The sequence below is a fragment of the Leopardus geoffroyi genome, chromosome E2 (assembly GCF_018350155.1).
Source record: "Leopardus geoffroyi isolate Oge1 chromosome E2, O.geoffroyi_Oge1_pat1.0, whole genome shotgun sequence".
Taxonomy (NCBI): domain Eukaryota; kingdom Metazoa; phylum Chordata; class Mammalia; order Carnivora; family Felidae; genus Leopardus; species Leopardus geoffroyi.
This window is the reverse complement of record NC_059335.1, coordinates 18,504,703-18,527,771: the sequence shown is the minus strand read 5'-3', so window position 1 is coordinate 18,527,771 and position 23,069 is coordinate 18,504,703. Positions and strand designations below refer to the sequence as shown.

The following is a 23,069-nucleotide window of genomic DNA, read 5'->3' as shown; positions in this document are numbered from 1 at the left end:
AAAGAAAGATCTGAAATGAAAATGGCAAAATATCCACATCTACCGTCTATGGATGGTGGGGATGATTGTTTTATTTTTTTTCCAGTTTGAAATAAATATTCCCTAATTAAAAATTTAAAAGTATTTCAAAAGAAACAGGTAAAGAGAAGTTGAGTTGACCTTTGAACGATGGGGGGGTTAGGAGGCACTGGCCCACCATTCAGTCAAAAATCCAAGTGTAACTTTTGACTCCTCAAAAACTTAGCCACTAATAACCTACTATTGGCCAGAAGGCTTCCCTATAACATAAACAATCAATTAACACGTATTTTGTACGTTATCTGTGGTATATACTGTATTCTTACAACAAAGTAAGCTAGAGGAAAGAAAATGTTCTAAGAAAATCATAAAGCAGACAAAATACAGGTGCAGTACTATACTGTAAAAATATCCATGTGTAAATGGATTCACATAATTCAAACCCATGTTGTTCAAGGATCACCTGTATAGAGAATGACCGCAATGAAACAGAGGGGGATGGTGGAAGGAGCGCCTAAGATCTGAGAGAAGAACGCAGAGGAAACAGCAAGTGCAAAGGCCTGGGTAGGGGCGGGGGGTGGGGGAAGTGTCTGGTGAGCTAGAGGAAAAATGGGTGGTGGGAGGGAATGCAAAAAAAGGAGGAGGAGGAGGTGAAGTCAGAATGGTGACAAGGGCCACCAGGTCCTTAGATTCTGGAGAGATTCGGTGGGTGGAGTGGACAGGGATTGCTGAGAGATTGCATGTAGGTGTGAGGGAAACAGAGGGGTCAGGGAAGATGGAAGTTTTGGGCCGGCCATGCACCAAAATGGAGAAGTGGAGTGGGTTTTGGGGTGGGGGGGGGGTGCGGGGAGATGCTGCAAAGGTGCGGAGAGAGATGGGAATGGAATTTTTTCAAGACTAGGAACAGAATGTCATAGGGAAGGGTGGGGAGTGCTGAGGTGCCTCCGGCCAGGAGCTGTGAGGTTGGACTCACGTTTCCGTGTCTTCCTGCAAGGAGCCCGGGACACCAACAGACAGCCCCACAGGGATGGACGCAGGTTACCGCGTCACAGCAGGGCTGTGGCCAACTCTGCAGCCTACCCGCTGCGTGACCTGGGCCAAGCCACTTCCCGTCTTTGAGGAGGGGCTTCCCCATCTGTGAAAGGGCTGCTGTCCCCCACCCCAGCGCTGCCCCATGGGAAAGCCCCTTACCACACAGTTCGTGGGATCTCCAGGACTGGGGTGACTTGCCCAAGGTCACGACACAGCTAAGAGCCAGGCAGGCTGGATTCTAACTTGGTCTGCTGACGGGGACTGGGATGGAGAGGGGTCCCCAGATGTCGAGGACCTCCTGGGCCAACACTGGGGGGCGAGGGGGGGGGCGGAAACGGATGGGAAGAGGGAGGCGGCCTACGGGCCCCACCCTGTTCCCGCCAGAGGCCGTACCTCGGTGCTCGCAGCCCCCACCCCTCCGCTTCCCAGAAACTTCGTCCCACCTCTCAGGTTCCGCCCCGGGCGGCCGGCAGCTCCCGGCCGGGGGCAGAAGTGGAGCCGAAGACCCTTTCCGGGTACCAGAGGAGAGGGTCGCAGCCGGTGCCAAGGCACTGCCATGGCGGGGTTTCCTTTGAATCAACTGTTCCCCTTTCTATCCTTCTCTCTCCTCTGTTCGTTTCTCTGCCTCCTCCGATTCTCAGTCTCTATCTTTTCTCTTCCTCTCTCCTGTTTCGGTGTCTCCGGCGTCCCAGCTGCTCCTCTCGGTTCCCCGCGTCGCCCTCCCTCCCCCGGTGCACCCCCCTCCCCTCCCCGTCCCAGCATCTCCAACTCTGGCCACGGGCCTCCCGCTCCGGGCCTGGCGGCGCCCGCCTGGCCTCCCGGGCCTAGGCCAGCCCCCGCCGCGGGGTGCCGGCCCGCGCCCCTCCCCCCGCCCCTCCCCCGCCCGGGTCCGAGGGCCCTCCCTCTGGGCCGCACCGCCCCCCTTCCCGCGCAGGCGGGGGCGGCGCGGTGACGCGACGGGGCGGGGGCGGGGGAGGGAGGGGTGAGCTGACGCTGCGGCGGCTCCCGCTGCTCCGGGGCTCCGGCCTTTGTGCGGGCCGCGGGCGGCGGGCGGCGGGCGGCGGGCGGCGCGGTCGGGTGGGGGCGGCGGCCGCGGAAGGCGAGGCAGGTGCCCCGCGGGGACGCCCAGCTCAGCCCATCCCCGCTCGGCCGGCCGTGCCCTGCGGCCGGGCGCGCCCGCCGCGCCGCATCCATGTTTGAGTAAGGACCGGGGCGCGGCGGGCGGGCGGGCGGGAGGGAGGAGCGGGCCGGCCGGCCGGCCGGCGGCTCCGCGCGCTCGGCTTGCGGGTAGCGCGGTCGGAGCCGAGGCTGGGGGTGGGGGCTCGCGGGGTCGGCGAGGTGGGGGGTGGCGGGCGACCGGGTGGGGGCGGGGAGGGGGCCGGGGCCGCCCTGGGGGCAGGGCGCTGAAGGCGGGGAGGCTCCAGGGCTGGCTCGTCACTGACGGGGCGCGACGCGCCGGGGTGGCGGGGCTTTGGTGGGGGTCCCGGGCTCATCCCGCGGGGAGCGTGGCCTGCGGGGAGGGCCCCGGCCTAACTGGCCGCGGCCCGGGAGGAGAGGGGTGAGCGCAAGGCCGACCCCGGGCTTTGGGCCTGGGGTGGAGGCTGGGCGGACTCTAGCCCCCGCTGGCCCCCTCACAGGCCACCGAGCCCCGGGCGGGCCCGTGAGCAGCCCCTCCCGGTCTGGGCCCCCTCCCACCGCCCTTGTCTGTCGCGGGGCTCCGTGAGCCTCGGACTGTCGATGGTGGGGGCCTCGCGCCTGAAATTCTCTGGGATTGCGGGCCCAGAATTGACCTCCTACTCCCTGGGCCCGGTATGTTTTCCCGTATGAATCGTAGGTGTCTTGGAAATGTGTGTCCGCGTGCCTGTATCCCTACTGTGCATCCTCTTTGACCGTGTGTGTAATTTACGTCAAACTCCATCTGTGGCTCCATGTGTTACTGTAAGTTCCCTGAGGATGTCTGACAGTGACTCTAGTGTGTGTCAGGGGGGCTCTGCGTGTGTGCCTGTGACCTTCTGTGGTCGTATGTGTGTGAAGTATTATCACATCCCGTCGGACCTGTGCATATCTGGTTGTGACTTTGGAGTGTGTGTACATGTGTCTGGGTCTCCTAGTGTGCAGACAGCTGTGCTCCTCCCTGGTTGAGTGTGTGTGTCTGAAATTTTCCTCTCATTTCATCTGTGGCTCCAGGTGTCACTGCACGTTGCCTGTGTGTCCAGTTGTGACTCTGTGGTGTGTGTGCGTACGTGTCTGGGACGGTGCTTACAGCTGTCACTTTCTGTCTGTGTGCCTGTAATTCATCTCTGAATGCATTAGCTCTTTGTACAAATGTAAGTTACCTGTGTGTGTCCAGATGTGACATTGTGTGTCTGGGGCCTGGCATATGTGGCTGCCTCCCCCTGGGGTTGGGGGGTTGTGCCTGTAATTTACCTCTGATTACATCTTTGTGTGAAGGTTCCGGAGTGTATTCCATATGTGACAGTTTTGCGTGTGCCTAGGCTTTGTGTGTCCAGCTGAGACACTCTGGGGCTTTATGTGTGTGAAGAGCAAGAGGAAGAAATCCCTTGTGGCTTTTAGTGGGCCTGGGACCCTCTTTCCTGAGACCTGGGGTGTACCCTTGACCCTCGGGAGCAGTAAGAACTGGCATTGTTCCCCTGTTGCAGTTGAGAAAGCTCATCCCACACGTTATTTCAATACCTGGCCACTGTGCTATTCAGATGTGGCCGTGACCTCCTGGGTCCTTCATGGCTTTGTGAGTGTCTGGGTTCTCTGGCGGTGACATAGCTGGCACTTCCATCCCTTGCCACGTTAGAGCAGGCCTTCCCTTTGTCTTCCCCACCAGTTGGTGAACATCGGGAGAGTCGAGCTGAGCCTGTGACTTAAATTTACTGACGTTGTTCCTCTGCGGCTGTTCTACTTGTGTGGCGCTCTCTGTAGAATGTGATTTGCTTTCACCTCTTTGAGACTTTCTCGAGGCTGTCTGTGTGCATGTAATTTATCCGGGACTTTCTATGGTTTCTGTGACCCTCTGCAGCTGCCTGTATGCATCACGCACATGCATGTGTGTGTGACGTCTGGGACTTTGTGACTGTAGCGTGCTTGTCATGCTGCAGCTGCGTGTGTCAGTGCTGGCACACTGTGGTCCTGCGTGAGGGTGACATACCCTGATACCGCTGCCGCGTGTGGGCTCCAGGTGTCACTGTAAGTTGCCTGTGTGTCCGGTTGTGACTCTGTGGTGTGTGTGCATACGTGTCCGGGATGGTGTGGGGTGGGGGAGACTTCTTGCACCGTGGGGAAGTACGGTTGCCCGTGATGCTGGCTGTGTGGGACCCACACCAGGTTACACCTGCCTGTGCGTCTGTTCCTCTGCGACGACGAGAGCTCAGGGCTGTTTAGGCCCAGGAAGTCCGTATCTGCAGGGGCAAAACCCGGTTCTCTTCCGAGTCCCTGCCCCCCCCCCCCCCCCCCCCCCCCGCCAACGGGCTGGGTCCTTCAGCCACGATGGGCTCTTCCCTCTGCTACAGCCCGTCTGGTTGGGCAGCCTCAGGGCTGTGCCTGCCCTCAAGCACTTCCTCTTCCTCCTACAAAGAGCCACATCTGGGGGTGAGAGACCTGCCCCGTCTGTGTGTTATTGGACCTGTTACTGGCCTAGTCCTAAGGACCAGCCCCTTAGACCTGGGGCTGTGGGAGGGTAGGACAAGGGGAGAGGGCCTGCATTTTAGGGTGGAGAGGTGAGAAAATGAGACAGGGGAGGAATGTGGTCACCCCCTCCTTCAGAACCCTTGCATAGCTCACCAGTGCCCTCAGGGTGAAGCCCAAGCTCCTGAGCAAGGTTCAGGGCCTGCAGGTGGGCCTGTACCCTCCTGTCCTCCTTCCCCAGCCCCGCTGGCCACCTCAGTCCTCCTGAGACCTGCCAGGCTCTGTCCTGTCCCTGAACTCCATGCTTCTGTCCCTAAAACAGCCTTCTCCTGCCAGAGCTGCCCTTTGTCCTCAGGCTCAGCTCAAGTGTGCCCCACACTCCACCCACCCGCCCGCTTAGCCCTCATTTATTTCTGTGGTCCTCAAACCTGAACATGCACCAGTCTCCTGGGCCCCACCTGGAGGTGGGTCCTGGGTCCCCGAATCTGCATTTCTCACAATTTCCTGCTCTGCTGGTGCTGCGAGCTGTGCTGCTTTATAGCACAGACCAGCGTCTGAGATCAGCGTCTTCGTTTACACATTTTCTTGTCGGTCGTCTCTGTTCCCCAACCGAATGTCAGGTCCCTGTAGGCAGGGAAGGTATCCGTTTTGCTCACTTCTGTGTCCCCAGTGCCTGGCACAGGGCACGTGCTCAGTGCATGCTTAGTGAATGGTGGAGCTTGGGGGTCACTTTGGGCCCTGAGCCCCAGGCTGAGGTGTTTATATGGTGCCTGTCGGGTCAGCGTTTGCATCTTGGACACAGGTGTGCTGGGGCAATGGCCGGTCCTTGTCCTCCATTTTAGTCCTAGTCCCTACTGATCAGAGCGGAGTGCCTTCCATGCGCTGGGCTTCATGTGCACTTGACCCTTGAACAACAGAAGTTAGGGAGGGCCGATCTGCCGCGCAGTGGAAAATTGGTGTGTAACTTTTGACTCCCCCAAAACGTAGCTACTTAGTTTCCTGTTGATCTGAAGCCTTACTGATAACATAAACCGTCGATTAACACGTTATTCTGTTTACTGTGTATATTATATTATTACGATACTGTATTATTACAATAAAGTAACCTAGAAAAAATGGTATTAAGAAAATCATAAAATGGGGCGCTTGGGTGGCTCAGTCTTAACCGACTCTTGGTCTCAGCTCAGGTCTTGATCTCGGGGTTGTGAGTTCAAGCCCCACCTTGGGCTCCAGGCTGGGCGTGGAGCCTACTTAAAAAGAAAAAAAAAAAAAAAACCATAAAGAAAATACATGTACAAGAGTGTACTGTATCTGTTGAATGAACTTCCCATAGAAGTGACCCTGTGCAGTTCAAGCCCATGCTGTTCAAGGGTCAACTGTATATTACCTCACTTTCTCCCCCAGACAACCCTGTGAGGTGGATGCTATTATTATTCCCATTGTATTCAGGAAGGAGCTGAAGTACAGGAAGGTGCAGACACTTGCCCAAAGTCACACAGGGAGCAAGTGGCCGGGGGTCGCTGAGGGGTTGGGCAAGTCTCACACTGGCTTGAATCTGGGTTCCCTGAGGGGCGGGAGAGGGTCAGTCATTCATTCAGTCCACAGGGAGCAGATGCTTTTGGAGCACCTACTGTGCCTAGTTCTAGGCAGTAGGGATGCAGCTGGAAACAAACCCCCTTCCCCTGTGGAGCATGGAGAGAGAGATTCCAGAAGTTCAAGTGGGGGAAGGGCTGAGGAGAAAGAGGAAGAGGGAGGAGGTTGGAGAGGCGGGGAGTGTGATTTCAATAGAGAGTTGAGACTTGGAGAAGCATCCACTGAGCAGACACCTGAGGAGGCTCAGGAGCCCTCCAGACATCTGGGAGGAAGGGCGTTTGGGCAGAGGGAACAGCCAAGGCAGGAGCTGGGGAAGAGTGAGCAACGGGTTGATGACAAGGTCCAGCCCTGGGCTTTTAGCTGGAGTCAGGTACGGCGGAGGGGTGGGGGGAGTCCCCCCACCTGACTCAGGTGTTCACAGGCCCCCCTCTGGCTGCAGGTGGGGAGCAGAGCACAGGAAGGGGGTAGGGGTCAGGGAGGTCTGGGAGAAGCCAGCTCCAGTAGTCCAGGGGGAACGGCAGTCACTTGGGTCACCGCCTATCTCATTTATTTATTTACTTACAATTTTCTTCCACAAATTCACAAGTGTGACATGAATGCCTACCCTGGGTCCTGGTCCAAGCAATCCTGGGGACAGAGCAGTGACCGGGACAACAGGCTGGCCACCAGGGAGCTCACGGACCTGTGGGGGAAATGGAGCTGTCACCAGGCAGTGACAGCCCAGGAGTAGTCAGGGCTGGGATGGGGGAAGCAGAGGCAGAGTGGCGGTGGTGCCGTGGTTCGGGAAAGGATGGGAGCTGCCAGGGGTCTGTGGGAATGGGGACGCACAGCAGGGAGGCTCTGTCCAGGAGGGAGGGGTGGTGAGCAAGAATCCTTCGAGGATGCACTTGAATTCACTAGGCGAAGAAGGCAAAGGGCAGTCTCCACTGGGAGAAGAGCGTGTGCCGAGGCTTGGAGGCAAGAGAGGGAAGTCTGAGGAGCCCCGAGTGGTCCAGGGACTTGGGATGGAGTAGATAGAAGCCCCCCAAGGTAGAACCCTGCCCTGACTTAAAGCAGCTGTGCAAGGGGCCCCTGGGTGGTTCAGCCGGTTAAGTGTCCGACTCGATTTCAGCTCAGGTCATGATCTCCTAGTTCGTGGGGTTGAGCCCCGTATTGGGCTCTGCACAGACAGTGTGGAGCCTGCTTGGGATTCTCTCTCTCCCTGCTCCCCTACACTCTCTGCCACTCCCCCCACCCCCGCCAAATTTTTTTTTTTTTTTTAAAGAAGCAGCCGTGTTTCCTTGGACAAGTGGTTTGCTGCTTTATGCCTCAGCTTCTTCCTCTGTAAAGCAGGGATGGTGATAGTGTCACATGCACAGGGTTGCCGGAGGAATAAGTAATGATACAGAGAGCCTGCCGGAGTCTTGGTACAGAGCCAAGTGTCCCTCTGCTGCTCCCGCTCCAGCCGGTGCACAGATCGTCCGGGTAGTCACCATTGTTTGTTGGGAGTTCACTGCGTGCTGGGTACAGTTTTGGGTGCCAGGGACACAGCGGCAACCAAGACCTCCTTAATCCACACAGTTGGAGGCAACAATAGGCAAAGCGAATAAGCCAACAGGAAGAGTTGAGGTAGTGTGAGGTGGGCTTCGGGGGGCTGGGCCCCCAGGGGAGGCGGAGCATTTGAGCCAAATAAGACAGAGTCTGTTAGGCTGGGCTGTGGAATGATGTTCTGGGCAGAGGGAACGGAAGTGCAGGGGCCTTGATGTGGGAATGCTGTCGGTGATGCTTAGGGAAAAAAGGAGGCTGGGGTGGCTGGAGTGGAGGGTGTGACAGGCCACAGCAGGGCCTTGGGTGCCAAGGGGGGGGGGGGCTTGGCCTTTACAAGGAGGTCCCTGACCTGACTCGGGTTCACTCTCTGCAAGGGGGTGGGGATGGGGACAGGGGGCTGCTGTGGTGTCTGGGAGGGGGAGGGTGGAGGCTGGGCTAGGGTGCTGGAGCAGGGGAAATGGACATAATAGAAATAACGGAAGTAGATTTTGGAGGTAGAGCAGGTGGGACTTGCTGATAGATGAGAAATGAAGAGTGAACAGGAAAAATAAGACGCTTAGGGTTTTTAGTTGAAGCAACAGACTGGAAAGTGGCTACTCCATAAATGTTCCTACAAATGAATTGATAAGTTAATTTTAAAAATAGAGAGACCTCCCTATATGCCAGGCTCTACTAAAAGCACTTCATACGTGTTGATTGACTTGACTGTCCAAACAAGCAGACGAGGACAAGTATTATCTTCCCTGGATCACAGATGAAGTCACCGAGGTGCAGAGTTAGGGAACTGCTCGGTCACCCTGCGAGAAGGGGAGAGAAATTTGTGGGTGGGGATCAGCGGGCTCCTGTGTGGCCTCCTAAAATAAGCCTGTGCCCGCACCTAGCCTGTTTTTCCCCCTGATGCCCCTCTTTTCCTCCCCCAGCACCACCCCCCACTCCGGCCGGAGCACGCCGAGCAGCTCCCCGTCTCTCCGTAAGCGGCTGCAGCTCTTGCCCTCAAGCCGGCCCCCACCCGAGCCTGAACCAGGCACCATGGTGGAGAAGGGGTCAGACAGCTCCTCAGAGAAGGGCGGTGTGCCTGGGACCCCCAGCACCCAGAGCCTGGGCAGCAGGAACTTCATCCGCAATAGCAAGGTTGGTGCAAGCCCAGGTTGGGTGGGGAGAGAAGTGGAAGGGTGGGGGAGTTAGGGGCCCATTCTGACTCTGCTCCTTTCTCTTACAGAAGATGCAGAGCTGGTACAGTGTAAGTGCTGGGCAGGGGGCTTGCTGGAGGGGAGCGAGGGAGGGGGGCAGGTGCTGGGCCGGGAGCCCCAGGCTGTAGCAGTCAAGGAGTGGGTGCGGGGGCCAGCTGACCTAGGGTCACATTCTGTGCCGCTCCTTACTTGCTGTGTGACCTTGAGTGAGCTGTTTAACTTCTCCGGGCCTGTTTCCTGAGAAACTGTCCCAACCTTTCAAGGCTGGAGGGAACACTCCCTAAGAGTCCGTGGTGCTGGTGGGTACTTGGCGCAGGGCCTGGCTTATGTGGAAATCCACGAATGACAGCTCTCGTCATGGCTAGTTTTGGGTTATGGGCAGTGGAGGCCAGACGTGAGCTAGACTTGAAACCGCAGAGAGCTTGTCTGGGGATGAGGAGACTCAGGGGCTTCTGGGGGCTTTGTGGGGCAGAAGTAGGGGTGTGAACCCACCTCCGGGTACTCACCTTCCAAACTCCCCCAGATGCTGAGCCCCACATACAAACAGCGGAACGAGGACTTCCGGAAACTGTTTAGCAAACTCCCTGAGGCCGAACGCCTCATTGTGGGTGAGTCCTGACGCCCAGACCCAGTGCTGGGCCGGGCCCTGGGTTCCCAGCTCTGCCCTCCCGCCTCTCCCCGCCCTCGCTGGCCAGCACAGCGTGTGTGACTCGGGTGTCTGCCGTCTCTCCCCTCGGCCGCCTCAGATTACTCCTGTGCCTTGCAGCGCGAGATCCTCCTCCAGGGCCGCCTCTACCTCTCTGAGAACTGGATCTGCTTCTACAGCAACATCTTCCGCTGGGAAACAACAGTGAGCCGACTCAGGGTCAAGGAGGGGCTCCGGGCGGTCTGGGCCCTGGCCTCTTCTGACTGGCCTTTCGTCTTCAGATTTCCATCCAGCTGAAGGAAGTGACGTGTCTGAAGAAGGAAAAGACAGCTAAGCTGATCCCCAATGCCATCCAGATCTGCACTGAGAGCGAGAAGGTGAGCCTGACCACCTGCTCGGGGGGCTGTGGTCACTGGTCTTAGCCAGCCCCTCCCGCCCCAAGCCCGGCTCATTCTGCACCCTGAACTCTCAGATCCCTTGCTTTCTCTTTACCCTCTTGCCATTCCACCGGCCTGGCCTGGGCTCCTATCACCACCAACCTGGAACCCCCACACCAGCCCCTCGTCTCACTCCCTATAGTCAGTCTGTCCTTTCACACAGCTGCTCGGAGATAATATTATTAGTAAAGTTCTTCCCTCGTGAGTTCCCATATCTGTCAGCTCAGATGCCCCCTCTCCTTGGAAGCCTCCCCTGACACTCCATTCTGTCCTGATGATTGTTGCCTCATGGTCCCAAGATGGCTGCCTCCCACTAATGACTCAGAAAGGGAGAAGGGAACGGTGGGAAGACTTCACAGCCGACTCCCCTTTGTGTTTTGTTGGTCAAACGTGGATTGGGTGACCACCCCTACTGGCCGAAGGAGACTGGGAAGGTGCCCTGGGCTTCACCCCATCACAGCCCAACCACTTTGGGCCATACCTGTCTCTCGCCCTGGACTGTGAGTTCCGGGGGCAGGGCCGGGGGCCGTGTCCTCAACACAGTGACTCCAGCATCGTCCGCTGCCAGGCTGGGCATAGGATAAACATTCTGTGGAGTGAATGAAGGGGTGAATGAACGGATGCATCAGGATGGAGATCCAGGCCATGTCTGTCCCCCACCCCATCACACCCCTCTCTCTCCTGCAGCATTTCTTCACCTCCTTTGGGGCCCGGGACCGCTGCTTCCTCCTTATCTTCCGCCTCTGGCAGAATGCGCTGCTTGAAAAGGTGGGTCTGGATGGGACCTGGATGGGGGATTAGGGGAAATCATGGAGCCGGGAGGGCCAGAACTTGGGGAATGGGCACAGGCCTGCCATACCTGCAGCATCTGTGGACTCCACCAGGGGGCCACCACGGGCCCTAGTGCCAGGCCTGTCCACATGTACGTGTATCCATGGCCTTTTATTCACTGTCCACAAAGCAAAACTGCCCTCAGCTGAGGGAGGTATCTTTGTATGTGTGGCTGCAAAACCTCGCTTGAGCTAGCATGGTTATTTGTAGTCTGTATCAGCACTGATAGAAGTTTCTGCCAAGATGAAAGTGTTCTCCATCCATGCTGTCAAAATATGGTAGCCACTGGCCACATGTGCCTATTGAACTCTTGAAAAGTGGATAGTGTAGCTGAGTGTCTGCATTTTAAGTTTTAGTTCATTTATACTTAAATGGCCGCGTGTGCTTCTTGTATAGCTCAGGCCTCCATTCATCTCAGTGTGACTGTTCCTGTGTTTCAGGACAAAAAATATTAATGTGCATGACTGAGGGACACCTTAGGTGTAATTGGAATTCAATATAAAGTTATAATATCTATCCAATATAGAATATACCAGTGATTCTCAAACTGTAGGGCTTCAGGAACCTCTTATCCTCTTTTAAAATAATCGTGGACGCCAAAGAGCTTTTGTTTAGGTGGGCTATGTCTACCAATATTTACTGTATTAGAAATTGAAACTGGGGAATTCTCAAACACAAGAATACAGGAGCACATATTGCATTGGCCCCTGGAAAAAGGCAGCATCCCATGTCATGTAGCCTCTGGAAAATTCCACCGTGTACCAGTATGAGAATAAAAGTGACAAAAGCGAGTAACATCTCGTATTGCTAGTAACACTTAACATACTTACGAAAATAATTTTGGTGTCATGGATCTCCTGGAAGGGTTTGGGGACCCCCCAGAAATCCTTGGACCACACTTTGAGAACCTTTGGTATATACCGCACTAAATACTAAGCATAATACAGTTATCGTTATTGGTACTGTATTGCTATATATAGTATAGGCACTGTATTAGCTTTTTTAAACCCCCAAACTGCTTAATTTTGAATTACATCTTGCCCCACAGGTTTTGAGTAAGGGCTTTTAGACTTACCCCATCCTTTTTTTTTTTTTTTTTAAGTTTATTTTTGAGAGAGAGAGTGAGCACATAAGAGCGGTGTAGGGGCAGAGAGAGAGGGAGAGAGAGAATCCCAATCTGAGCTGTCAGCGCAGAGCCCGATGTGGGGCTCGAATCCACAAACCGTGAGATCATGACCTGAGCCAAAATCAGGAGTCAGATGCCTCACCGACCGAGCCTCCCAGGTGCCCCTGGACTTCCCGCCTTCTGATGGTCTGCTGTGCGCCAGCCTGAGCAGACCCTCCCACAGTGCCTACATGGCACTGGTTGCCTGAGTTTACGTAGGATACAGTCGACTGCAAGTAACCGAAAACTCAACCAAACATGCTTTAAGCAAACAGATACCGAGTTCATAAAGTAATAATAACAGCTAATACTTATGGTGCTACTGGATGCCAGGCACTGATCTGAGCATTACATGAATTAATTCACCTTATCTTCACAACCACCCTACGAGGCAGCATGGTTATTACCTGTTTCACCAGCGAAGCATGGAGCGATAGGCTTGCCCATGGCCACAAGGGTTTTTGTGTGGCAGAGCTGGGGTTCTGACCTGTTGCGGTTAGGTTCTATATCCAGCTGACGCTCATGTAACTAGAGGTCTGGAGGCAGGCAGTCCAGGGTGGATTTGAGGGCTCCCCCATGTCATCAGGGACCCAAGCTCTTGTTTGTTCCTCCGTACTATCACCCTCTGCATATTGATGTTTTGTCCACATGCTTTTTGCCTCGTGGTTGCAAGATGGCTGCTACAGCTATAGGCATCATGCCCTCACGTGAGTGTCCCAGATGTGAAGGAGAAACAGGTGGATAGAAAGGGGACTTTCCTTTATCAGGGAGGGAAAACCCCCTTTAAAGGGGGGCTCTGCACTTCTTTGGCTAGAACTGGGTGACATGACCACCCTCAGTTGCAAAGGAAAGATGGAAAACTTGATGTAAGCCAGTTATAATTTATCCCTAGGGGTGGGGAAGATTCTCACCCCAAACACATTGGGGTTCTGCCGGCAGGGAGGGAGGGTGGATAGGTGTCGGGTAGGCTGCTCCTGCTGGCCTGCAGCACCCCAGAAGGCCAAGCCCGCTTCTCTGGCTGCACTCCTGTCCTGTCCCCTTGGGGTGGCTCCAGCCACACCCGTCCTCAGGGGCCAGGGTGCTGGAGTAGGAGCCTGGGGAGGGACAGTGCAGCGGCAGGGTCTCCAGGGAGGGTGGGGGCAGAGGAGGCTTCAAAGCTCAGGGCCTGGAGCCAGCCTGCCAGCGCTGGGATTCCAGCCCCATCCCTGAGGAGCTGAGTGACCAGCAGGTCGCTGAATCCCTTCAGATAGGGACATTCCCTACTTCAGAGCTCCAGGGCTGAGCCCAGAATCCGTGCTCAGTCGGGTCAGCTCTTGTGGGGCAGACCTGTCCAATGGTTAGCTCCAGGGTGCCAGACCGGCCCCTCCCCGGGACCCATCTCAGCCCCGCCACTTGAGCGCCTCTGCGCCTCAGCGTCACTGCCTTAAACTGACGGCGTTAGCGCTTCACAGAATTGTTTTTGAAGATTCAGTGAGTGCGCGGGAGGGGGTTGGAAGAGTGCCTGGCGCCTGGGAACAACTCAGTGGATGGCCGCCCCTGCTGCTGCTGCTCTTAACTTTTTACTACCATTTCGTCGTCGGCCTTGCCGTTCTGGCCAGGAGCACTAAGGAAGATAGGGGCAGGATGGCCTGGCGGAGGGTGCGTTGGCTCTGGGGTCTGGCTGGGTTTGAATCCCTGGGTCGCCCCCAGTCAGTTGTGTGACCTCAGTGCGTGGTTTCCCCTCCCTGGGCCCCCATATTCTCCTCTGTAAGTCTGGGGATGCTAACCTGCAGACGCGGGAGTATCGTGAGGACCCAGGGGGAAAGTCCAGATGGCCCTGGCTCCTGGTGCCGGACCTTTCGGCACAGATTGGGTGAGGGCTGCCCCCTTGTGGACGCCGGGGGAGCGCCGCGTCGGAGGGCTGGTGGGGACTGGGGTAACAAGGGTTCTGGGCCCAGGGAAACTCAGGCCAACCCCATGTCCTGCCTGCCCAGACGCTGAGTCCCCGCGAGCTCTGGCACCTGGTGCATCAGTGCTACGGCTCAGAGCTGGGCCTCACCAGCGAGGATGAGGACTACGTCTGCCCCTTGCAGCTGAACGGTCTGGGGTGAGTCAGAGGCTGGTGGCTGGCTCCTGGGGTGGGGGGAGACAGAAGGGGCTGTGTGCAGAGCTCCTGGGAGTCCTGGCTGGACTGAGGTGGGTGTACCGTCCGGGCAACCAGGAGGGTGTGGGGGGTCTCAGAGATATAGACATCTCACACCCTCCTTTACCCCACAGAAACCCCAAGGAAGTGGGAGATGTGATCGCCCTGAGTGACATCACCCCCTCTGGGGCAGCTGACAACAGCCAGGAGCCGAGCCCGGTGGGTTCGCGCCGTGGCCGCATCACCCCCAACCTTTCCCGGGCCAGCAGCGATGCAGACCACGGGGTGAGCGGAGGATGGGGGACAGAGAGGATGCCGATGGCGAGAGAGGGGAAGGCGGGTGGTGGTGTCAGGGAGAGGGACGGACTGAGGGGGGCGGTGGGGAGGGGATGATTGGAGGGATGGGATGGACCTGAAAAGATGGCAAAGAAAACGGGGAATGAGAGTGATCAGCTCAAGGGCAGACAGACAGGGAAAAGCTAAGAGACAAAAGAAGCAAGGGATGGATGGACGGATGGACAGATGGACGTACAGATGGACAGATGAAGTAGGAGACAAGGCATGGACAGGATGGACCAGTGGGCAGGAGGGGCATCAGAAGGCTTATGGCCCAAGCACCCAAGATGGGCCTGGTAGGGACTGAGAGGGGCCCTTATCCGGGCAGCCCCAGGGCCCCTTGTGACATGCTCAGCTGGAAGCTTTACATGCCCACGTGACCCTCCAGCGTTGGTTTCCCTACAGCGCTGAGTCCTTATGGCCAATGTGGGTACACAGGGGCCCTCGGGCTGGAATGGCGGTGGGACAAAGCTGGATTAAGCCCTTTCTCTGCAGGCAGAGGAGGACAAGGAGGAGCAGACAGACAGCCAGCCCGACGCCTCCTCCAGCCAGACAGTGACGCCGGTGGCTGAACCCCCGAGCACAGAGCCTACCCCGCCTGATGGGCCCACCTCCCTGGGCCCTTTGGACCTGCTGCCCAGTGAGGAACTGTTGACAGACACGAGTAACTCCTCCTCGTCCACAGGGGAGGAAGGTGAGACAGGTGGCCCGAGTCCTTCTCTTCGGTTACGTGTGATAAACCTTACACAGGCTGGCGTTAGCAAGGAATTTGCTGGCTCATGGGACTGAAATCCAGGGGGTGGGCAGGCAGGTAAGGCATACAGATGGCGGTGTTAGAAATCTGTGTGTCTTTAGCGGTGCTTTGAAGGCAGCAGAGCAGAGCAGATAAGAACACAGACTCTGAAGCCAGATTGGCGAGGTCCAATTTCTGGCTACACGGCTTCCTAGCTGTGTAACTTGGGCGAATTGTTTAATCTCTTTCAAGACTTATTTTGCTTACCTGAAAAGTGGGGTTGGCAATAATCATACCTACTTCATAGGGTTGGTGTTAAGGACGCTGAAATGAGTTAACATCCGTAAAGAGCTCAGGCCCGTTAGTGTTGGCTGCTGCTGTTGTTATTATTATGACTATTTCCATTTTCTCTGTGCCAGCTTCATTCACAGGTAGCCTCTGTGTTTGTGGGGGCACAGAGAGCCCCAGCCCCGCCCCAGACAAGCCTAGTTGAGAAAAAGCACGCTTTTCCCAGGGGCTGCACCAGAAGCTCTAGGGTTGGCTCTGTTTGGTCCAACTTGGGCAACAAGCCCAGCCCGGAGCCAATCACTGTGGCTGAGAGCCCAGGCCCACCCCTGAACCAATCCTGGTGGCTCTGACTGGCTGACCCTGGGGCACATGCCCACCCTAAAGCCAGCCTGTGGCTGAAAGGGGCCGAGCAGTGGGCGCTCCACTTGCGTTCAGCCCTGGAGGGTGGGTCTGTCCGTCCACCGTACGAAGCCTGGGAGTGGAAGGGGGCAGCCACCCAGAGCCGCTCCGAGGTGGGAGGAATGCGTCATCCACTGCCCTTCTCTGTCACCCAGCTGACCTGGCCGCCCTGCTTCCTGACCTCTCTGGCCGTCTGCTCATCAACTCAGTCTTCCACGTGGGTGCCGAGCGGCTCCAGCAGATGCTCTTCTCGGACTCGCCCTTCCTTCAGGGCTTCCTACAGCAGTGCAAGTTCACAGGTCAGGGGGCTGAGGTTGTGCAGGCACGGGGCGGGGGTGGGGAGGAGGAAGCAGGAGACAGCGGGTGGCTACTGTGCAGATGTGGCGCCCTTGCGGGCTTAGAAGCAGATTCTGAGACCGGACTGGCTCTGCCTCTTAACTAGCTGAGTGGCCTTGCACCGGGTTTCGAGCCTCTCTGCCTCAGTTTCTTCTTGTGTACGTTGGGGGTGTGATAATAGTACCTGTTGTATCCATGTCTCCTAAGAACTACGTGAGTTAATGCTAGAAAAGTGCCTTAGAACGGTAGTATATAGTAAGCGCTTAATAAATACAAGTTCACGATCACACCTTTAGTGCCCAGTCTGTCAGATTTGTGCAGAGGCCAGGCCAGATGAACTCAAGAATCTCATGAGAACGAAGGTAAATAGGTACACAAATAAGTCACAGATGTGCCGAGACTGTGAGTGTCAGAGGAGTAGCTGTGATCTGAGGGGTATCCAGAAAAGCGGCTGGAAGGATGTGAAATTGAGACCAAGGCCTGAAGGAGGAACTCTTCTGGGGAAGGGGGAGCAGATGGAGGAGAAACCCAGGAGGCCAGCAAGGCATCTGCAGAGGTCCTGAGACCAGAGGCAGACGCTGGGAGAGTCCCTTGAGGCCGGGCCTCTATGGCCAGGTGTGGCGAGGTGAGCCCCAGCGCCAGGTGACGTGGAAGGGTTGACTGTGGGACCAGTTGAAAGATTCAGGCCGGGGAGGGGCTAGTCAGAAGGTAGTTTCTCTCTGTTTCTTTTTCTCTGTCCATGGAAATGAACCATGTAAATCCCCTGCAGAATGAGTAAGACTGTGCCTTGAGTTGGGGCCCCACGGTCTTCAAAACTATGCTTATGTCCCGGAGAGACTGACACATCAGACTGATGAACTCCGATTCTGTCCAGAGGCCCTGGAGAGCCAGGGAGTATTCTAGGCAGGTTAGGGGCAGGGCACAAGCTTGGCTTTGAGAAGCTACCCCCTGGACCTCAGAGGTGGAGACTGAGGCCAGAAATTCCCGGGGGGCTGCAGCGGGACCCTGGGTGGGCAGGGGTGGGCCGAAGCAGGAGCAATGCTCAGGAGGTCAAGTGGATACCCAGGGGAGGGAGTGTCCAGGGCAGGCCCAGGCCTCCAGGGGGAACCTGGGGGATGGTGGGGCTGCCCCTGCGATGGCACCCCGAGAGGAGGGGAGGTTGAGGGGGATGCGGAAGCCAGTGTGGGGCCTGGTGGGTGTGAGGTATCTGGAGAACTTCCAAGAGAAGGTGTTCAGGAGGTCACAGGACCCTAGGTCTGAGGCTCAGGGGAGAAGCCTGGACTGGTACAGAGAGGGAAGCTGAGGCTGCAAGAGTGGACAAGAAGGCCCCAGGATGGGTGAGAAGTGTAGGGAGAAGTCCCAGCTCTGAATTACCGACATCTGAAGTTTTAGGTGTCTAGAAGGAAGGTGGGGCAGACACCAAGGTGGGGGGCCTGGAGGTGGGGTGGGTTTGGGGGCAAGTCCCGAGAGAACCGGAACTACCCGAAAAGGCTTTCTCCTATGGCCTGTGGGCAGAAACTGGAGAATGGTCTCCTCATCCTGTTCCTGCCTCCCCCAGATGTGACCTTGAGTCCCTGGAGCGGGGACAGCAAGTGCCACCAGCGCCGAGTGCTGACCTACACCATTCCCATCAGCAACCCGCTGGGCCCCAAGAGCGCCTCTGTGGTGGAGACACAGGTGGGCCAGGCAGAGCGGCGGGCTGGGTGGCGTGGCCGGGTGGCGTGCCCCTGACCCCTTCCTCCTTCCTCGTCCCCGCAGACGCTGTTCCGGCGCGGCCCGCAGGCAGGCGCATGTGTGGTGGACTCCGAGGTGCTGACGCAGGGCATCCCTTACCAGGACTACTTCTACACTGCCCACCGCTACTGCATCCTGGGCCTTGCCCGGAACAAGGCCCGACTCCGGTAAGCGGTGGCCTGGCCCCTCACTGGCCACCCTGCTGCTCCCGGGGTCCCCGCCCTTCTGTCCCCACCCCGAGCCCGCAGCACGACGTGGGTTACCACCGCAGAGAAGCAGACGTTCTGGGTCCCTGAGTTCTCTGAACCTTGAACAGTGGAGGGTAGACGAGGGCAGCCCCGGGGACCTCTCCCCCATCCGTGGAAGGGGTTTGAGCCGGAGGCGAGTGAGTGACTGAGTGCACGATGATCGGTTTAGTTGTTTGTTGGCTGTGGGTTATGTGCTCTGTGCCCGGCACTGTTCCAGGTGGTGGGGGTGCAGCAAACCAGACAATCCCTTCTCTTGGGGAGACGTGTCAGGAGCACCTGGGGGTGTCCAGCCTGAGCCGGTAGAAGGATGAAGCTGCCATTGACTGCGATGGGGAAGGTGGGGAGGAATAGGTTTCGGGGGAAGATCAGGAGTGGGATGTGCTGAGCTGTCTCAGACTCCGTGTGGAGCTGGGGCACGGCGGCAGGATGGAAGAGTCGGGAAGGAGGTGCGGGGTCAGCTGCCAGCGTGGGTGGGCGCTGCTAAGGTCAGGAGACTTGTCAAGGCGTGTGTCTATGGGTGACGACGGGCCCTCTCTGAATTGGCGGAAGGAGAGCTCCCCCTGGGGAGTGGGGCTGCGAGGTTGGAGTCAGACCCCGACCCCCTCGCCCTGTTCCCCAACCCCAGAGTGTCCTCTGAGATCCGCTACCGGAAACAGCCCTGGAGCCTCGTGAAGTCACTCATCGAGAAGAACTCGTGGAGTGGCATCGAGGATTACTTCCACCACCTGGGTAGGGGCCGGAGGTTGGCCAGGGCAGGGATGGGCTCGGAGCCTGGCGAGGGGCAGCCGTGCAGAGGCCTCTCCTGTGTCCACAGAGCGAGAGCTTGCCAAAGCCGAGAAGCTGTCCCTGGAGGAAGGTGGGAAGGATGCCCGGGGATTGCTGTCAGGCCTGCGGAGGCGGAAGCGGCCCCTGAGCTGGAGGGGTCACGGTGATGGGCCCCAGCACCCGGACCCTGACCCCTGTGCCCGGGCTGGCATGCACACCTCGGGTGTGTCCCCTCAGGCCTGGGCAGGGCAGGCGGAGGAGCGGGGCTCGGGGGCTCATGCCGGGATGGGTCTGTCTGACTCCATGGTGCTCTCCTCAGGCTCCCTCAGCTCGCGCTTCTCGGAACCGTCCGTGGACCAGGGCCCCGGGGCCGGCATCCCCAGCGCCCTTGTTCTCATCAGCGTCGTGTGAGTAAGGGGCCCGGGCTTTGGGGTCACCCAGGCCTGGATCTGTATTCTGGCTGTGTGACGTCGGGCAGGTGCCTGGCCTCTCTGGGCCTCTCCTGAAGCGGGAGCATGGGCACACCTCCTAGCTGGGCAAAGACGAAAGGAGAGGATGTTTGGAAGGTGCCCAGAGCTCCTTACACAGTGTGCTCCTCAGTGGGTCATGGAGAAGCGTGTCCTGCTGGAAGAGGGAAGCCCTGGGGGCTCTGGGAGGTCAGAAGGGCCTGCCCTCACCCAGGGGGCAGGGAGGGCATTCTGGGGGAGCAGGCACCCAAAGGAGGTGGAATGAGGTGCTCCAGGAGAGATACGGAAAAGGAGCACTGTCACTGACACATCTCTTTCCTACTTTCTGTACTCAACCCTAACCTGGGTGACACTGGGGACACGGTAGTGACATACGGACCTAACACCAGGCCAGAGTGCTGGGGGACAGGGCCGGGACAGGAAAGCTGTGGGAGGCAGGGGAAGGCTTCCTGGGACAGTAGAGGATTCCTGAGCTGAGACCCCAGAGAGCCGAGGCGGGGACACTAATGTGCACAAAGGCCTGGGGGGCGGTAGGGGACGTGGGGGGCAGGGCACTCCGAGGACCTGGAAGTGAGGTCCGAGCTCCCAGCAGACCCTGGGGAGTGACAGTCAGCTTGGTCACACACTCTGGGCCTCAGTTTCCCAGCACGGGCAGTCCAGAGCGGGGCAGCCCAGCATGCTTCCGGAGGGGTGGGGGCGGCTCTCAGGGCTGGGCGGCTCTCACCTCTTTGTCTCCCCCTTGCTGCCGCCTCAGGATCTGTGTGAGGTAGGGCCCCGCATCCCGCATCTGTGGCACCCCTCGCCTCAGTCCCAGCCGCAGCCCCTTCTCCCCACTCAGTGCCCCCAGCTCTCCCAGTGAGGCAGCCTGCTGTGCAAGTTAGGGGGTGTGGGTGTCAGGCCCGGATTTGAACCCTGACTTTGCTGCTTGTGGACTGTGTGACCCTAGGCGTGTCTCTCACCCTCTCTGAACCTTCACTTTCTCCTCTGAGAAGGGGGTAATTGTGGTGCTCCTTCGAGGTGGGGTTGTGTGGGTGCTGACTTACGGGAGTGTCTGCGTGCTGGTTCTGACCTCTGACCTCTGACCCCTGCCTTCAGCCTCATCGTCCTCATCGCCCTCAATGTCCTCCTCTTTTACCGCCTCTGGTCTCTGGAAAGGACGGCCCATACCTTCGAGTCCTGGCACAGTCTGGCCCTGGCCAAGGGGTGAGTGGGTGGCCTGAGGGGGTCGGGAACTTGGGTAGGTTGGGAAAGGCGACCGCCCCACTCAAGCCCTGCATCGCCTACAGCAAATTCCCCCAGACGGCCACGGAGTGGGCGGAGATCCTAGCCCTGCAGAAGCAGTTCCACAGCGTCGAGGTGCACAAGTGGAGGCAGATCCTGAGGGCTTCCGTGGAGCTCCTAGACGAGGTGCGGCTTTGGGGCCGAAGGGCCCTGTGGTCAGATCCCACCATGTGGCAGACACATCTGGGCCTCAGTTTCTTCCTCCGTAAAATGAGGAAGCCATTCATAGTCCCCAGCTCCCAGGGTTGCTGGACAAATCGGAGAAAGAATTGGGCCTCGTCCTAGGAAAAATATCCACGGGTGTCTGACCTCAGGCATGGCTGGATCCAGCCACCCTCATTCCATCTCTTGACTCTGTTCACCCCCAGGGCTGGCTTTGTTTTGGGCATCCTCCTCTCCCACCCTTGACCAGGGTGGTACCTGCAGCTCTAGGCTGACATGTAAAGGAAAGCGTTCATTCTCACTGGCTGCTAGGGTCACAGGCCCGTCCCTGAGCCAGTCACAGAGGCCGGGGGTAGGTGAGGCTTGGTCCTTGAACCCCACGGCCGCTGTGGGGTGACTAGGGTCACGTGAAGGTGGGAAAGAGTTTCTCCAGAGGATGCTGGGGTCAGATCTCCAGAAGGGATTGCTCCAGACACTGTCTGTAGTATGGTGGCAGCATCTATTCAGATGCTGAGGTTCAAATTCTGGTGTGTGACCTTGTGCGAGTGACTTCACCGTTGCCAGCCTTGGCTTCCTCCTCTGCGAGCGGGACAATGACTGCTGTTCCCTCAAAGACTGTTGTGAAAATCAAGTGAGTTCACGTACGAACGTCAAGCTCAGAGTGAACGCTGTACACGTGTTTGCTATCATTAGTGTGAACCCAGTGCCTGCACACAGTAGGTGCCCAATTCATGTGGTGGTGGGTCAGCATAAATGTCAGGTCCAGGATTAGTGCCTTAGGTGGGAGGGGGGTGTGTGGGAAGCTGAGAGCTGGCTGGCATTGGCTGGACGCCCAAGGGTATCAGAGCCCAAGTTGGTGGGTAATGGTGAAATCACGTGTGGTCACCGTAGACCGTGATATGGAGTCGCGTCTAGGGGCCTCGTTGCACCCTGAAGTCATACTTGCAGGGTGACGCTCGTGCTAGGAAGGGCCGTGCAGAACAGGGTGGAAAGGCATTGAGGCTGGGGTCACGTCACTCACAGAGAGGGATGGCAGGGCCTCCCCATCCTGAATTAAAGTCCCATTATTTTCTCCCTTAACTGCCGAGGGCACAGGGTCAACTTCATAGACTCGTTAGCAGCAGCCACAGATTGATTTGGGCTGTTCCATGTGCTGCTGTGACCCACTGATTTGCTCTTCGTGGCCAGCCTATGAGAGGGATGCTCTTGTTATTCCCCATCTATTAGACGGGGGTGCTAAGGTCTGAGAAGTTCAGACTTGCTCAAGGTCACACAGCAGGGAACAAGAGTAGCTGATGTGCATCAGGCACTTCCTGTGTGCCAAGTGCCAGGTGTTTGCCCATCGGATCCCTGAAATAATCCTGTGAAGCAGGTTTGTGACTGACCCGTCTTTCAGCGGAGGGACCTTGGGACCGTTAAGGGGCTTGCCCGAGGCTACCCAGTAAGTAGCAGAGCTGCAACTTGAACCTGGGCCACCTGGGCCCCTTCCATCTCCAGCACCTTGGAAGTTAAACTGGGTGCAGTGTGGCTCCGCTATTGTCACAGGGTGACCTTGGCAGGGGATGTGGCCTCTCTGGACCCTGCCCAGTCCCTCAACTGCATGAAGGGGAGGAACGTCACCCCTGCCGGTACTCACCCCCTACCCTGCCCACTTCCTCCTCCCAGATGAAGTTCTCTCTGGAGAAGCTGCATCAAGGCATCACGGTCTCAGACCCGCCCTTCGACTCCCAGCCACGGCCCGACGACAGCTTCTCCTGAGGACACCCAGCCATGTGGCCGACCCCCCTAACGGACAGATGGACACAGAGCCTCGGCGGCCACTGCTGGCACGGTGTGAGCGCCGGGAGCCTCCTGCCCGCCCCTCCCAGTGGCCCAGCCAGGGGCCACACAGACATGGGGACCACAGAACCGAGATGCACTTTAGATCAGCGTGTGCGAGTCCAGCTGCCATCGCCTGCCTAGCCAGGGAGCTGGCCTGGCCTTCGGCAGGCCCCCCGCTAACTTATTTTGCCCAGCTGGGGTTGTGGGGGGTGCCTCTGGGGTGCACGATGCCCTCAGCTCTGGGTTTAATGTATTATATTTATTTGGGGCTGACAGAGCCCCAATAAAGGGTTGGAAATGGC

The 23,069-nt window shown here is 57.7% G+C and overlaps 1 protein-coding gene and 1 long non-coding RNA gene across 7 annotated transcripts in view; one reads left to right on the top strand and one right to left on the bottom strand.

The window, feature by feature from the left end:
- LOC123578309 overlaps positions 1-1,758 on the bottom strand; it is a 10,856-nt gene extending 9,098 nt beyond the window's left edge. Inside the window, exons 1-2 of the long non-coding RNA XR_006702298.1 lie at positions 1,494-1,758; positions 1,210-1,359 (exon numbers count right to left, since the gene is read on the bottom strand). This is a non-coding gene — a long non-coding RNA (uncharacterized LOC123578309). The remainder of the gene's footprint in view (positions 1-1,209; positions 1,360-1,493) is intronic.
- GRAMD1A (GRAM domain containing 1A) overlaps positions 1-23,069 on the top strand; it is a 23,773-nt gene extending 704 nt beyond the window's left edge. The window contains exons 2-21 of one of the 6 annotated variants that reach the window (XM_045440935.1): positions 1,494-1,565; positions 8,727-8,937; positions 9,026-9,046; positions 9,520-9,604; positions 9,743-9,846; positions 9,924-10,019; positions 10,767-10,847; positions 14,049-14,161; positions 14,332-14,482; positions 15,029-15,227; positions 16,109-16,252; positions 17,848-17,966; positions 18,048-18,190; positions 18,897-19,000; positions 19,086-19,259; positions 19,356-19,443; positions 20,258-20,269; positions 20,599-20,706; positions 20,790-20,910; positions 22,612-23,069. In XM_045440935.1, coding sequence (XP_045296891.1) covers positions 1,494-1,565; positions 8,727-8,937; positions 9,026-9,046; positions 9,520-9,604; positions 9,743-9,846; positions 9,924-10,019; positions 10,767-10,847; positions 14,049-14,161; positions 14,332-14,482; positions 15,029-15,227; positions 16,109-16,252; positions 17,848-17,966; positions 18,048-18,190; positions 18,897-19,000; positions 19,086-19,259; positions 19,356-19,443; positions 20,258-20,269; positions 20,599-20,706; positions 20,790-20,910; positions 22,612-22,704 — 2,239 coding nt within the window. In that variant the 3' untranslated portion in view covers positions 22,705-23,069. Of the gene's footprint in view, positions 1-1,493; positions 1,566-2,062; positions 2,251-2,722; positions 2,860-7,611; positions 7,744-8,726; positions 8,938-9,025; positions 9,047-9,519; positions 9,605-9,742; positions 9,847-9,923; positions 10,020-10,766; positions 10,848-14,048; positions 14,162-14,331; positions 14,483-15,028; positions 15,228-16,108; positions 16,253-17,847; positions 17,967-18,047; positions 18,191-18,896; positions 19,001-19,085; positions 19,260-19,355; positions 19,444-20,257; positions 20,270-20,598; positions 20,707-20,789; positions 20,911-22,611 lie in introns of those variants that run through there. The other 5 variants (XM_045440939.1, XM_045440941.1, XM_045440938.1 and 2 more) reach the window with 5 other exon arrangements.